Source organism: Brachyistius frenatus, unplaced genomic scaffold (assembly GCF_029030835.1).
Source record: "Brachyistius frenatus isolate BFR_SWC_R1_liver_20210118 unplaced genomic scaffold, ASM2903083v1 Contig_162, whole genome shotgun sequence".
NCBI lineage: Eukaryota > Metazoa > Chordata > Actinopteri > Embiotocidae > Brachyistius > Brachyistius frenatus.
In genome coordinates this window covers 143,804-160,000 of record NW_027210761.1, presented here as the reverse complement: position 1 = coordinate 160,000, position 16,197 = coordinate 143,804, and the positions used below count along the sequence as shown (strand labels likewise).

The 16,197-nt window shown below is 43.1% G+C and overlaps 1 protein-coding gene across 14 annotated transcripts in view; it reads left to right on the top strand.

Moving 5' to 3' along the window:
• The window catches only part of macf1a (microtubule actin crosslinking factor 1a), a 230,337-nt gene that overhangs the window by 83,380 nt on the left and 130,760 nt on the right, over positions 1-16,197 (top strand). For 13 of the 14 annotated variants that reach the window (XM_069716788.1, XM_069716784.1, XM_069716785.1 and 10 more), the window contains 2 exons: positions 9,028-9,089; positions 14,993-15,082. In XM_069716788.1, coding sequence (XP_069572889.1) covers positions 9,028-9,089; positions 14,993-15,082 — 152 coding nt within the window. Of the gene's footprint in view, positions 1-5,551; positions 5,937-9,027; positions 9,090-14,992; positions 15,083-16,197 lie in introns of those variants that run through there. The other variant, XM_069716781.1, reaches the window with a different exon arrangement.

Below are 16,197 nucleotides of genomic sequence, written 5' to 3'. Positions count from 1 at the left end.
TGCTTTAAATCATTGCCTTTAGCATGTAGCTTAGCATTAGCACGGCTGTGAACAGGCGTCTGTACAGCAGGTCCTCTCACGTCTTCTATTTTAGTTTTAGTGGAACGTGAAGCGGCTCGTTTTGTAAAGAGCATAAAGGTCTCTGCTGTTTGGTCTCCTGTTACGAGGAGACACTGTTTATAGGCTTTTGTGCAGCAGGATGTGATTACTGCATTCAAACACTCAGGTATACATATTTATACTGAACTTCCACAGCATTTATTAATGTCAATTTCAACTAATATTAAGCATTAGATACTATTTTTTTTACATTTAAACACACTTAAAATACTTTTTGCATTACTTTTACAGTTATTATGCATATATTGGTATATGATGCACAATTATTATTTTATTTTTTATTTTTGTATTTTCTATATCTGTTATTGCTATATAATTGTAGTATAATGCAAGTTTTTTTTAACATTTATTATTCTTACATTTTTTTCTATAGATATCATTGCTATAATTGTAGTGTAATTCATGCATTTTGTTTTTTTTAATTGTCTGATTTTCTTACAATTTCTTTTTGCTTATATAATTTCTATTTTAGAATATGAGTTGAACTGTAACACGACCCAGTTTTCTCTCTGAGATCAATAAATCATCTCTGATTCTGAACCTCGCCTGCTTTTCGGTGGAGGAGATTCCATATTTGGTTCTTTGTAGAGAAATCTATTTGACATTACATCATATAATCACATCCATATCGTTCATCCTGGGGACCAAAGTCCGTGCTTGTCTTTGGCTGCCTATGTGAGCAGCTTTGTCTTGTGTTTACATGCTTTAAACAGCGAGTTGCCGTGCTGCCAGTAAGCGGCTCGGTTTAGCCTCGCGTCTTAATTATTCATCTAACACCGCATATTTTGCAGCATTAAACAAATTCCGTTTCTCTGTTGTAATTCAGCTCCGGTGCTAATGCTCATTTTCATTATGTCAGCTAATACTCACAATGTCAGTGCCCGTCTGAAGTCGGTGGTGAAGCAGAGTTTTATGCCTTTGTTCAGTAGCTGGTGGTAACGTAGCGCTCAGTCAAAGCATGAGTCTCCAGTCGGTGGAAGAACTGAACCAAAGTCTCAGTTAGTCGATGCATTTGGTTCGGGACTGTGATGAGCTTTTTCCGACTGCGGAGGAAATGTGTGGCGTGACACAACAGTTTGGATCAATGAGGTCGATCAAAACTGAGAGGGCAGTGGATGCAACCGTGGCGGAAAGTCGGGTGGTGACAGACCAACAAGTGAAAGAAATAAAAGGAAACCCGACGAATGTGAGGAGGATTACATCAAAATATGGAGACGGAAAGGCAGACAGGTCATTTAGAGGGAGGAAAAAAGTCATTTTTAATATTCGTGAAAAAGTTTGAAGACCTTCTCCAGTGATGAATACGTTTTTAACCTTGTTAACATGTTTATGGAATGTTTTTATGTGCTAGAAGACATGAGTGAAAAAAAGAAATATGACAATCTGAAAAACAGATTTAGACAGCCAAGGTTTCATATGTCACAAATCTAAGGAGCCAATCCTGTTACCTTGCAGAGTGGGGCTTTATATATATATGTAGGTATATATATATTTGGCGCTACAGGTGGGCGGAGTTAGAGGCGGGGACTATTTTTACTTTCTGAATTAAACCAAAGGTGTCGAGTTACCGCTAACCTACTTAAAGGAGTTAAGGCTTTCTTTTTTTTGGAAAAAAAAACCCTTCCAAATATGTAATTTTTAAGTTTTTAGAGGTGCCTAAAAAGGGAGGGACATTAAAAGTGTTCATATTTTTTCTTTCGAGTTTAATCATCGCCTAAAAGGTGGTGAAAATATGAATACACTCACTTCTTCGTTTCACCATATTTTAAAGTTCAACAAAAAGTAGAGATCGCCTAAATTCTGTGAAAATATTACCGCATTTATATTATTTACTTGTATTGTTGGCCGGCACACATCATTAGTGTTACGGGTGATTAATTCGGGTGGGTGGAGATATTTAGCTGAAATGTGTGTGTCTTGTAATGACTGCGTGGTTTCAGGGACGTGTCCATGTGATTCATTTGGAGACGAAGCGTGAGTCTCAACTTCACTCACAGTCAAACCTGACTTTCGTGTTTATTTGCTTGTTCCATGTTTCTCTAGATACTGATGTGTAACACAGCTGCAGTGTGTGTGTGTGTGTGTGTGTGTGTGTGTGTGTGTGTGTGTGTGTGTGTGTGTGTGTGTGTGTGTGTGTGTGTGTGTGTGTGTGTGTGTGTGTGTGTGTGGGTGTGGTCCTGACCTTATTTTTGTCATTGCAGCGGTAGGCCAAGCGTGGTCGGGCGTGCATGTGCGTGCGTGCGTGTGTGTGTGGCATCGTATATACAGCATGAATATGATGTGGTCAAAGTTGACACGGCGGTTTGCACTTTCTGTGAAACTACTAAACCTTCGATTCAAGCTGAGTTCAGAGAATATCAGTCTGTCCAGTAGTTCATCATCAATCGTTCAGCTTTCAACAGATTATAATGATAATTAGTTTTCTAAGTTGTAAGATATCGGCTGTGTTAAAACACCTCTGAATTACTGAGATACGACAGAAAGTCCAGTACCGACCGAAGTGTCCAGAGAAGTTGAAATTCATCTGATAAAAACCTAAAAAGCAAACGGACCCGAGATGAAATGCAGCCGAGTCTGGTTCTGCTCCGATGTCATGACCACTGACCAGGACAAATGATGTCTTTATTTAGATGTGGGTCAGTAATGAAACCACACTGACCCTGAATCACCTCCACTCACTGACGTGAACTCTGGACTCACTGACACGAGCCTGAAGGAGTTTACCTGCATCAGTTTGGATTCTTTAGTCTGAAGTGACTGAAATGACAAGAAGAAAGTTTGGTGGTAATCAATCAATCAATCAATCAATCAATCAATCAATCAATCAATCAATCAATCAATCAATCAATCAATCAATCAGACTTTGACTCGGTCAAATCAGGAGCACAGAAACTCAGGCAACGCTGTCTGTCACACAAATTTGTAATTAGGAAACACGAGAGGAAGAAGAATTCAATAAAGTTCAATAAAATTCTAAAATAAAGTATACGGTTATGCCAGCTAATTAAATAAACTAAAATGCATAAATAAATAGTCGAGTAACTCGAGAAACTTCACTTTAAAGTTAAATAAAATACTAAAATAAAGTATAAGGTTATGCCAACTAATACAACCATTTAAAATGCATAAATAACTCAATAAAAGTCACTTAAAAGTTAAGTAAAATACTAAAATAGAGTAAAAAAAAAACCCAATATAAATGAATAAATTTTTTGTTAAAATTGAAATATACCACCAAGGTAAAATGTATAAATAGTTAATTGAATAAATACATAAAATAAATGAAAATCAAGTACATATGATGACCTAACATACAGTAATGTGCGGTCTACAGTCGTATTGATCCCCTGGAGTCTCTGTAATAAGCAGTCGGCTCCATGGAGTCCCTCAGGTGGCCACAGGGGGGCGTGTTCAGGCGGGGTGTTAATCTATCCGACGACCGACCTGACAGCTGCTTCCTGTGTAACTGGGACGTATTAGCTTCAAGTACACGCAAAGTTTGTGCACGTGCAGATTTCAGCACTGGGAAAAAAACAACAACAACAATGTAATACTTTTTTGTTTTGTTTCAGTTTTGAATTGAGGTTTTCCTGCTGAATATTTAGCTTGTTTTGTTTGTTGCCGGGATGAGAGGACAGGGGGGGAGGGAGGGAGGAGCGGAGGGATGGAGAGCGGTGCCAGCCTTCGAGTGTCACCACAGAGGGGATGAATGAGGCCCCGGGAGGCAGCCTGGCCCGGCACGAGGAATCACCAGAGGAAAAAGGGGAGAGCGATAGAAAACGAGGGGATGTGATGGACTACCAGAGGGAGAAGAGGAAACAATCCCCTCCCGCGTTGTCTTTTCATTTTAATTGAATCACAAGAGGAGAAAAGCCAGAGCAGAGGCGGAATACGGGGCAGAGGAGAGAGATTAGTGGTGATAACGACGGAGAAGGAGGGAGCGGAGGATCAGCGTGCTGCGTGGTATTAGAGGCGTAAGCTCCGTCTGGTATTTTTAGTGTGGATGGTCCCTTTAGAGAAAGAAAGAGAGGAGAGTTTCACTGGGAGGAGAAAGAGGAGAAGAATGTGATCGCAAGGAGGGCAGCGAAGAAGAAGAGGACGTAAAACAGGAGATAAAGGAATAACCGAGAAGAGGAGGAGCTTGTGCCACTCAGTTTGAGCTTGTTGTGACTGTACGAATGTGAGAGTCACCGTCTGGCCCGGTCGGGGGTGTGTGTGTGGGAGTGTGTGTGTGTGGGTGTGTGTGTGTGTGTGTGTGTGTGTGTGTGTGTGTGTGTGTGTGTGTGTGTGTGTGTGTGTGTGTGTGGGTGTGTACACACCTGTGCTGCATCTCAGCAGACACACCTGCTGTAAGAGCCCAGAGCCGCTGTCATATCAGCCTGTGCCGCTCTCATGATGTCACTTCCTGACTCCCGGCCAGGTCACGTGACTCAGAGGTCGTAGCTGAGCGCTGAGCCGGCTGCAGAAATTATTCAAAAAGTGCGTCGGCACCATCTGGCACAGCGGAGCTATTTTCAGACACGAGCAGCAGCAGGAGGAGCTTTCAGAAAAAGATGTGTTTCCTCTGTCAGCTGTGAGAGGACGAGTCACGGATCACGTGTTCACCACCAGACGGGGAGTTAAAGAGCCTCTCATTGGTCGTGTCTGGCTGAAAAGCAATAAACCTGGATGAAGGCCAGAAGTACGACCGAGGCCTTCCTTCATTATCTCCTTCCTCGTCATCCTCACACACACATTAACGAGATGAAGGAGTCTCTTTTTGGGGCCGCTTTTCCTTTCGGTATCGAATCCAATATAACGTGTTGATGAGACTAGAATCCGTCTCGGTCAGCTGACATGGCCGGGAGCACAAAACCAAGCGGGGAAGTTTGTGTTCGCCTCTTAAAGGAAAGGAAAGCGATGAAAATAGAGATATCGGGGAGCTGCCGCGTCTGGATTTTGCGTGCGAGTGTGCGTTTTTGAATGCTTTGGTTTTTTTCGAGGCTTTTAAAGAGGACTCGAGTGGATTACATCATCCTAGATGGACATGACTGGAACTTAAAAACATCATCTTTTATTTTTCTCCCACCCCAGAATTGTGTTGCAACAACATCTCTGCAGGGTATTACATGCAAATACTCTCGAACCGCTCACTGGAAATGTGGATTTACTCACAATCAGCCGTCCTTTAGGATTCTACTAGTCAGCAAGGCGAGTTGCTTGCACAAGCACGCACAAGGCATTGTGGAAAAATCGAGGCGCCGGGCTCTCCCTGCAGCTCTGCAGAGCCTCGGTCAGCTGCAGTCGCTGCACAGACCGTCTGTTGTGGTCTGGAAACAGAATCAGAGCGAGAGAGAGCTGCTGCATGGTGAGGAAGAAGAAGTGAGCTGAGGGAGGGAGGGAGGGACAGAAGGAGGGAGGGAGGGAGGCTGAAGAGGTGGGAGGAGCCTCCGCTGACTTTGACAGGCACGTGTGAGAGCAACTGTGACCGGGAAAACACCGGAGCCCCGTGGAGAGGCTGGCATGGCAGCGAGGACGAGATCACACTGAAGGACGGAGACGAGCAGAGGACTCCTCCGACTGGTCCTACCTGCCGGGGCTCTCGCGCTCTCTCTCACCCTGCAGCTCTCGGGGTTTTGGATACGTGGAGGCTGCTTGTTGCCAAAGACGTCTTGCTGCTATTATTGTCCGACTCCTAGCGTGGATTATTCACCGTTAGAAAATCAAATGAAATCCTGGTCAGAGGAGCAGAAGAAAAAACAAAACAAACATGTGGCCCGACTACAGGAATGAGTGTCATCTCAACGCTCACCTGTACTCGCTCATGTGCTGTGCAGGTCAGTGTGTGTGTGTGTGTGTGTGTGTGTGTGTGTGTGTGTGTGTGTGTGTGTGTGTGTGTGTGTGTGTGTGTGTGTGTGTGTGTGTGTGTGTGTGTGTGTGTGTGTGTGTGTGTGTGTGTTCAGTGAGGTTGTTTACATGCTGCAGGGTGGCTGCTCTCAGCACATGTGTGTGTGTGTGTGTGTGTTGAACAGTTCCTATGTGTGTGTGTGTGTGTGTGTGTGTGTGTGTGTGTGTGTGTTATTAATCATTGTGTGTGTGTGTGTGTGTGTGTGTGTGTGTGTGTGTGTGTGTGTGTGTGTGTGTGTGTGTGTGTGTGTGTGTGTGTGTGTGTGTGTGTGTGTGTGTGTGTGTGTGTGTGTGTGTGTGTGTGTGTGTGTGTGTGTGTGTGTGTGTGTGTGTGTGTTTACACAGCGTGGAGTGTTTGTGTGTGTGTGTCTTAACAATGCTGTCCTCTGTGGATGAATGAGCGTCACTCTCTGGCTGTCACTCACATCTGCTCTTGTCTGTGGTTTCGCTTCTGTAAATGTCATAATACTTTTATAAAACTAATTACAACCTGATAAGTCTTCACAGGAACAGTAATGAGTGTGTACCGCTGTGTGTGTGTGTGTGTGTGTGTGTGTGTGTGTGTGTGTGTGACCCAGTGACACGCTAAAGCTCGAGACTTTCCTTTAGCCTGACCAGCTCGGCTCCCCGGGCAGGTTTTGGGAATCAAGGCGTGTTGCAGTGGTGAAACTATTTTGCAAGAGCATGTTGAAACATATTCTCTGCCTTTGGGCTTTACCCTCTATATCTCTATATGTAAACGTACGTACGTACGTGTGTGTGTGTGTGTGTGTGTGTGTGTGTGTGTGTGTGTGTGTGTGTGTGTGTGTGTGTGTGTGTGTGTGTGTGTGTGTGTGTGTGTGTGTGTGTGTGTGTGTGTGTGTGTGTGTGTGTGTGTGTGGTAGTTGTATCCAGCTGAGATATTCCACCCAGTAAATCCTAAATCAAATCAAATCCTTTCTACTTTTGGATCTTCACAGTTTGAAGGTGTCTGTGTGTGTGTGTGTGTGTGTGTGTGTGTGTGTGTGTGTGTGTGTGTGTGTGTGTGTGTGTGTGTGTGTGTGTGTGTGTGTGTGTGTGTAAACGGATGTGATACTTTCTCCGTTACGCCGACTGCTCTCTCCATCATGGCTTCACCACGGCAACCGATAAACGGCAGACAGGAAGTGATGTCGCGGCAGCAGGCTCTTTTCTGATTGGCCGGGACTGAATCTGTTTGACATGTTGGAGGGAAAATAATCTGCTGTCATTCAGCTCTTTGTTTGTTTGTGTGCCAGTCTTTGATTTAAAACTAAATAATCTCATCATGATTTTATTTTACACTCTTTCAGATGTATTTTCAACCACAGCTGTTATTACATATGAAATAGAAATTCTGTTTTAGAGAAACAGAACTGTAATAAGGTCAAAAATGGCAAAATTGTATTGCGCTGCTTTTACATCATATTTCTACAAATATTTTAGATGAAATTGAAACACACTGTCATCACTTGTTTTTCCTCTTTTCACTGTGACCTACATCACCGTTTTTTATATTTAATTTATAACGGTGACGGTATGTTCCTCATGAAGTCACTGAAGGAATAAACAACACAAACTGAAACGATGTTTTTACGGTTCGTCCAGCAGGAAGTCAGATATTTAACAGAACGGTGGGAAAAAAAGGAGAGAGGGTCTGCGTTTTCTCCCAGACAGCCTGATATGAACAGGAGAGGCGGAGGAGGAGGTGGAGGAGGAGGAGGAGGGGGGTGAGGTGGGGTGGGTGATAACACAGTTCTGGCTGCGCAGCATCAGGCTCTATTCCTGGCCTGGCTGCCTCACTGCTCCGGCCTGTGGAGGAACGCTGTGTGCAGATCACACCTCCGTTAGAGACCGAGAGGGAAGGACAGTCGAAACCAAGCGCCGAGCAGCAGTGACGTCACCCTTTGGTTTGTAGCTCTGACTGATCTGATTGGAAACCTGACGATACCACGTCCCGCCCACCGATAGCCGTAACCTGACTGCACCACAGGCCTGTCAATCAAACAGACACGCCCCCAAAAACTTATTTTTGAATTAATGACGGATCATTTTAAGATGGACCTCCAGAAAACTAATAAGAAGGAGCGACTTTAGATAACAACACCGAGATATCTCGTGTAGAAATTTTATTGACTGAAAATATATTGAGAGAAGTTGAATGGGAGTTTATGGAGCCGGAGACTTTTTGGAGCCGACCTCTAGTGGCACTCGGTGGAATTGCAGCTCAAAGCACTTCCGCTGCACCCTCATTTTTCAGACCCGGAAGCTACGACCACTTTTATATACAGTCAGTGGTCCAAACTCAACTACAGAGGAAGGAAAACTGTAAAAAACACAAAAAGGAATATAAAGCGTTTTCAGTGAGCAGGTGAGGAAGATTAAAACAAGACGAGCTTTTCGAGCTTCATTAGTTCGATCTCGGTTTACGGAGGAGCATCATCCTCCACCCAAGTACAACATTCAGTAAAGATAGAGAAGTCATGTTCGCATGTACAGATTCTCTTATCAACAGGACCATGAACTCAAAGAACTGTCTCAGTTCCCCAGCTCTCGTTCTGCTTTACAGCTCTGCTGAATGAGATAAGAAACAAATTAGATCTGCTGTAAAGATAAAAGTGTAAATTTAGGGAGTTATCTCAGAGGTGATGTTTTAATTGTGTTGTTTTTCAGTTCCTCTTGGCTGTGTCTTCTACTGAGTTTATAAACTGAAAGTGTCCATTAACACAAAAAAAAAAAAAAAGGGTTAAAGTCGATTACAAGCTGCTATAAATCCGCTAGTGTTGGTTTAAAGTGTGTGTTTGTGTGTGTGTGAGCAAAGAACAACAAATTATTTGGCTCACCTTTATCCCCTTAAAATCTAATCCAAGAATAAATACAAATCCTTGTGCTCCACAGTAGACGTACGCGTGCGACGTCTTCATCTACATAGTTCACTGTAATAATCCCACCAGCTGCTGGATTTGTTTTATGTAATTAACCTGACCCCCCCCCCCTTTCTTTTTTTGTCTTTTTCTTCTTCAGATGAGCGGGACAGAGTGCAGAAGAAAACCTTCACAAAATGGGTCAACAAGCATCTCATCAAGGTACGTGTCACCGAGTTCAGCCGCTCTGCAATGTGCTCGTTTTGTTTTGTGGAAATGTTCATCAGGGTTTTCCATCTTATTCTATATTAGAAGCTGAAAATCATAAGAAGAGCTGTCATACATTTTTCACAGCTGTTTTTCCGCTGGTGGTGGGTTGCAAGGCCCTTTTAAGTCGGTTTGTGAGTTTGTGTGTGGGAACAACATTGAAAAAAAAAAAAAGTTTAGGGAAAAAAGTTTGACTTATTTTGAAGTTTGCAGAATTTCTGATGTGGCGCTTAAATTTTGAAGGACATACGTTTCCCATGACACAGCTCACGTGCAGTAACCATTGTCATAATAGTAACACCCAAATCTAACATCGGTAGCTAGCTCTCATTTGGGCATTTGTAAACAGGAAGTGGATTAGATTAGTTTTTTTGTTTCATATTTCATAGTTTCCTTTAGTTTATTGAAATCACCAGTTTAAACTTAATTAAAAAGCACATATGATTATAATTCAAAAATAATTCTGCCCTTTTTTAAATTGGATTTTTTAATTTCATGTTTTTCCAGTGAAATATTTCTGCACTGTTTTTCTATAAAATAAATTTGACTCAGAAAAAAATGTGGCTCCTGAGGCTCGACCAGTTCAGACTGCTTCATAACATGCGTCCCTCAGGGGTTGATACACTGTAATACGTCATATCCCATACAAACCTGTAACGCCATTCTATATATGGAATATAAAATTAACGATCCGTAATCTGACCTTCTCAGATAAATATCGGAAAATCAATGGACTGAAAAGTCTCGGGTCGTAAAAGAAATTGCACAGTGTGACTTAAATCGAGCAGGAGGAGAATAACGGCTTCAGAAAAAAGCGCTTCTGATTTATTCTTTATATAATGAGTCAATAAAAGCCCCAATAAAAAAAATTCTGTCATATTTTGAGGAAAACGTCGGCCTCATTTAGAAACAGCTCTGGTTTATTTTGTGGTGCGGACCCTCTCCTCTCATCTCTCTCGCGGTGGCATCAATCCTGAGCGTAACGATCGGCGTGGAGGCTGCGCTGCTGCGTCGACGGATGAGCGTGCGTCCGGATCGTTCGGCCCGTTTGCTTCATCGCCGTTAGTCACCGCTTGTTAAAATCTCTCCTCTCCCGTCCAGCTGTGCTTAAACATCCGTCATGTTTAACGGAGAAAAGCAACACGGTGAATAAACTGCCTGTTAGTCTTAATGAATATTTAAAAGCAGCGGCGGGTTTACAAATGCTTACCGGAATACAGATGTTAAATTATTTATTCCAATGTGTTTGTCTAGCCGAGATTTCAGACCACGACGTTCATAAAGAAACATGAACGAGCAGCCGAGCAGACTGTTTTCCCTTCGCAGTGCAGGAAACGATGCACGATGATACCTGGAATAATAATACACTGGAAGGGAGACACTGATTTATTATAACAGGTTATAACTGTAACACTTCATGCGTTAAAACCTCTTGAAATCACCAGGAAGTAACATGACTTCAAAGACTTTCATTCATGACCTCGTGCATGAACAACACGTTAATTACAGCATTTACTAAAGTGATTACGCCATCGACGATTATGATTTATTTAACGTGACTGATGAATTCTTTGCACAACATTTTTGACCAATTTTGTCCATTTACCTCCAGGTTACCATGACGACGAACATAATAACTCAGACATCATAATAACTGAAAAACGTTTGTTCCCGCATTCAAGTGCGTTCTGCAGTTTTACCCACAATGCATCGCAAAGATCAAATGTTCGCCGCTTCACTTTCACGTGATGAACTCATGAGGAACTGATGCTTAGCTCATGATGACGTCATGATGTGCTCTGTGCTGCAGAGCCGGCCCCAAATTTATAACAAAGAATGAATCATAATCATTGCTCAACAAATCATAATCACTAATGATGTAATCATCTGAGTTAATGCTTTAATTAATTTGTTGTTCACGCATGAGATCATGAATGAAAAACTTTGAAGTCATGTTGCTTCCTGATGATTTCATGAGGTATTAACGTATGAAGTCGTGCAGGAATTCATCCCCCTGATGTGAAGGGTTGTCGTTATATTTACAGCCACAGATTAGTGCACACACACCGTTTCTATCACGTCCGTACAATACAGTATGTTCACCTTGTGTCACTGAGGCAGTGAGGAGGAGGAGGAGGAGGAGGAGGAGAGGAGGAGAATGCTGGGTATTTCTGTCACATGACCTGTCAAAGGAGGCGTCCGTCTGACCCCATAACTCCGCAGCAACTGTCATCAGAGCCGCCCGCCCTGAAAATGTAACTCGTATCGGCTGGCAGACCCACCCCGGAGAGTAAATGTAGGTCAGAGAAGAGGAGCGAGAGCAACAGGCACAGACATGGGACGATTCAACCTCTGTAATCCGTACGTGATTAGTTAGTTTTTAATGGGAGCCCTGATCAATACATGATGATTCATCAATACACGGCTCAGTGAGGCTGCTGATGTTTCAGGGCCATTGATTATAAATCCTCACCTCCGGTTAACTTCAGGCTTTAAAACTCAGTCGGTTAGGGCAAGAAGATGCTTTCTCAGCTCATTGCTTCATGGCAGACGGTTTTAAACGTACACAATGTCAGAGTTGAGTTGTTGTTATTATGTAGAGGACGGAGGGAGACGGACGAGGGAGGATAACATGAAAGTTTCATTTGTATGTCTGATGAAACATCAGCTGCTTTCAGATCAAAACCTGTTGCTATGCAAGTATGTTTTCCAAACTGGATTATCTCCCAATGCTGTATTGTTCAGTGGAGATAAGGGTGAAATAGTTGTGCGTTTTACATCATTTGTTGAGTCTTGGCCTACACTGTTGATTCTTCAGGGCGCCGTCCTGTCAGCAGCGATTCAAGAGACAAACTCAGTAGGAGAAAACAGGATGAGGGAAAGATGAAAAGAAAGACAGGGCAGGAAAAACAAAAACCCCAAAAAACATCATCGCTGCTGGTTTCCTGTTTGCACTGTATGTTTCGCTTCTGGTATGTTTGTGGCGGCTCAGGTGTGCAGGGTGTGTGCAGGTATGTGCGTGTATACAGCGAGCTTACCTGTGAGCTACCTGCTGGCATGCAGTGACACATGTCGACCCGGCAGCTTGTTGACTCAGTGCGGCACCCGTGGATTAAGAAGTCAGTTAGCTCGGCGCGCTAACGAGATGTTTAACCAACTGCAGCCTGTCCTTCGTTTTCACGTATCACAGTTTGTGCAGGTAAACTCAAATGAGCCGCAGACGCTGCGAATGTTGCCGTCAGCACAGACTGTCACACAACCCTGTCTCCGAAAAAGTTTGGACGTTGCGTAAAATGTTAATAAAAACAGAATGCAATGATTCGCGAATCATGTAAATCCATTTTATATCCGCAAAGAGACCAAACACAACTTCTAAAATGTTGAAACAGAGACATTTTGTTGTTTTATGAAACATATATGCTTATTTTGAATTTGATTCCAGCGTTAAATAAAAAAAAATAAAAAAAGTTGGGACAGAATCATCTTCACCTCTGTTTTGCATCACTTCTTCTTTTTACAACACTGAAATGAAAAATATGACAAAGGAGAAACCGAACTGTAGAGCAGCGGAAATCCTGTCGTAAATCAGGTAAGAATGGGACGACATTTCACTTCCAAAACTCCAGAACTTGGTCTCCTCAGTTCCTAGATGTTTACAGAGTTTTGTAAAAAGAAGAAGTGATGCAAAACAAACATGAACATGACCCTGTGCCAACGTGTGGCTGGCATCAAATTCAAAATCAGCACATTCATTTCCTTAAACAATAACATTTCTTTTTAAACATTTGATGATAAATCATAAGTTTATGTGATTTGCAAATCATCACACAGTCCCAACTTTTTGGGGAAACAGAGTTTTAATTAAACATGATCCAGACTTCATAGAGCAAGTAGTGTTTGTGAAACAAGAAATGTTGAATGTTTTTAATCTCTCCGGTTTGATGGGAACATGTTCAAAAGTCCTTTTAAAATTTAGCAGCCATGACAAACGTGCATCCGGTGATTTTCTGTAAATATCAGGACCTAAATGAGCAGAATGAACTGCAGCTGCCTCAGTTACTTGTTATATTTTGTGGAGTACCAGATGAGTGTGTGAGATTTGTCTCATCACATTAATCAGCATGTCAGCCCCCGAAACAACTCACTCACTCACTCACTCACTCATCATTTCTTAGCAGAAGTTGCTTATCATAGGTCAGTTTTATTTATGTAGCACATTTTAAATACAACAAAAGATGACCGGCATCACCAAAGCGATAAAAACAAACTAATTGACATAGCAAGCAATAGAACAAAAGTAATAACTTACAATAAAATTCAGTCTGAACTGAAAATGCCAGTTCAAATAAATACGTTTTCCACAGAGTTCGATTTGCTTGTATTATTATTTGCTGCCAGTAAACAGTAACAGTAATAAACACATCACCCGCGGAGAGGAGCTTCTCATTCAGGCTCCAAACAACAAACTCTTGACTCACAATTAGACAAAGACGGCAGCTCGTTTCCAGTCAGCGGTGGACACACACCGTTTCTTCCCGTCATCTAATTAACACTCGGTCCGTCGCCTCTCTTCTGAAACATCTGATGTCACGCTTTCCACGGAGGGGAAAAAGGACAGTGAGGGGTGAGACGCAGATGAGCGAGGAAAAGGAAAATAAAACACAAAAGGAGGTTGTTGAGGACAAATTGGTGGGAAGTTGTGACTTGTGAGGCTGCAGTTGGAAGTCTGTTTTTATCGCCACCTCTCGGGGAGGTCTGACGGAGGTGAAGGAGCGAGTGTTAGAGCATCTTTGGATGAGGAGGACGGCTTTATTTTAAAAGACATCATCATCATTTGGAGAGTAAAGAAACGGTCAGCCGACTGCTGTGCCTGTCTTGCCCTCTTCTGGTGAAACGCGGTACTGCAGTTTCTTGTCTTGAGGCCAGGACTGCAGCAAAACTTAAGTCCCTGCAGGTGCAGCGAGAAGCAGAAAAATCACTGTAATGCAGGTAGATATTTGTCCTTGTTTGCCTTTTTGAATTTTTTTTTTTAAGCACTTTGTTGAGAACTTTGTCGCGTGCCAACTTCTCCCTCTTTCCACTGCCGACTTTCTGACGAGGAAAACTTCCACTGAAATGTTTGACTTGCAGAAGAAAGGCTTCTTTGTTTAGTTTGCCTGCTTTTTCTGTCTCTTACAGACTTTTTGTAACTGGAGAATTAAAAAGTAGTTTCGATAGAAGAAGCAACCTCTTTCTCATCTTATTCAGAGTTCTCTACTCAAAAATATTTGAGAAATCATTTTCTGTCAATAAACTAATTGATTAATTGCTCCAGCGAGAGAAACTACAGAATGAAACAGTCAATTACATAATTATAGTTTTTCACTAGTGCACGCTAAAGAAGTCAAAATTAATACATTTATACGAGAGACACTGCAGATTAGTATTCAAGTCTTTCTTGTCCTCTTTTTGAGTTCCTTTCCCAGACTGCTTCACTCCATCACTGCTCAGCCTCAAACAGTCTCTGTCTGTCTGTGTCTGTCCGTCTCACCGAGTCTCACTGAGTGTCCCACTTTCACACAAAACAAGCTCTGAAGCTGATCGCTCGGCTCGGCTCGGCTCGGCCGGGCTGCTGAGTCACCGTTGCCATCGGTGACAAACACCCCCCTCCACTCCCCCACCCCTGAACTCGTGAAGGCAATGTCATAGCAACAGAGAGACGAGGCCACAGCTGGCACTTCGTCTCTGTTGGCCCGACAACTGCTGTCAGCGGGCATGTGGGCATTGGCCTGACGGATGTCAACAGAGGGATGAGTGCAGCGGGGAACTAACTTTCTCTCTTTTCTCTTCCTCCTCCTCCTCTTCTTCCTCCTTCTCAGGTGAGGAAGCACATCACAGACTTGTACGAGGACCTGAGGGATGGACACAACCTGATCTCCCTGCTGGAGGTCCTCTCCGGAGTCACCCTGGTACGGATTTAACCTCTCTGACACACACACACGCATTTTCTCACCTCGCCGTTATCACACTGTGATATTTTCCATCACACACTCTTGTCATCACTGTTCCTGCGACGCAGAGGGGAGGACATACAGACGGGTAGACTGATAGAAAGTGACTCCTGACTCAGGTCTGCTTGGGGAAAAAAAACACACACACACACACACACACACACACACACACACACACACACACACACACACACACACACACACACACACACACACACACACACACACACACACACACACACACACCCTGAAGGCAATCTGAACTTTTCCAGCTCGACACGTTCACTCTGCTCCGTGCTGACGCGCTGTTCAAGTTGAACAAGCTGACCGTTTTAGATCAGCTGTAAGTCACCTACAGTTCTGCAGAGGCCTGATGACCCGACACACACAGCAGGATGATGTAAGAGTCTTAGTCCTAATGCTGACGGACACGGCGGCCGCCATGTGACGCAGAGGAGAGGAGCTACAGACCGGTAGACTGACAGAAAGTGACTGCTGACTCGGTTCTGCTTGGGAAAACACACACACACACACACACACACACACACACACACACACACACACACACACACACACACACACACACACACACACACACACACACACACACACACAGACAGAGTGTCTCCTCCCTGACCCCTGATCAGTGTGAGAGACAAAACAGCAGAAAGACAACAAATATTCCATGAAAAGGAGACTTCCTGTCCATGTTGGCACAAAAGCTGAGATTTAAAGAGCACAACTGGGTGATGTATCGATGTTATGTTAATATCGTGATATCAGACTAGATGTCGTCTCTGATTTTGGATATTGTGATATGCCATAAGTCAGAAAAACATTTAATTCTAGGTTTTCGTCGGTGACTTTTCGGCCTCTGAGAAAACTTTTACAGCTGCAGTAATTCCACCGATGCAACAGGTCACTAAGACTTTATATTAAAATAGTTTACTTTTCATTAGCTGACAAAAGGTCTAAAATATTACAGCATAGTTCCCCTTTTTAAACATGACTCTTTATTTAGTCTCATTTGCGTCAAAGTCAGTCAGCAAGCGAATATTTAGCTTAATTTCAGT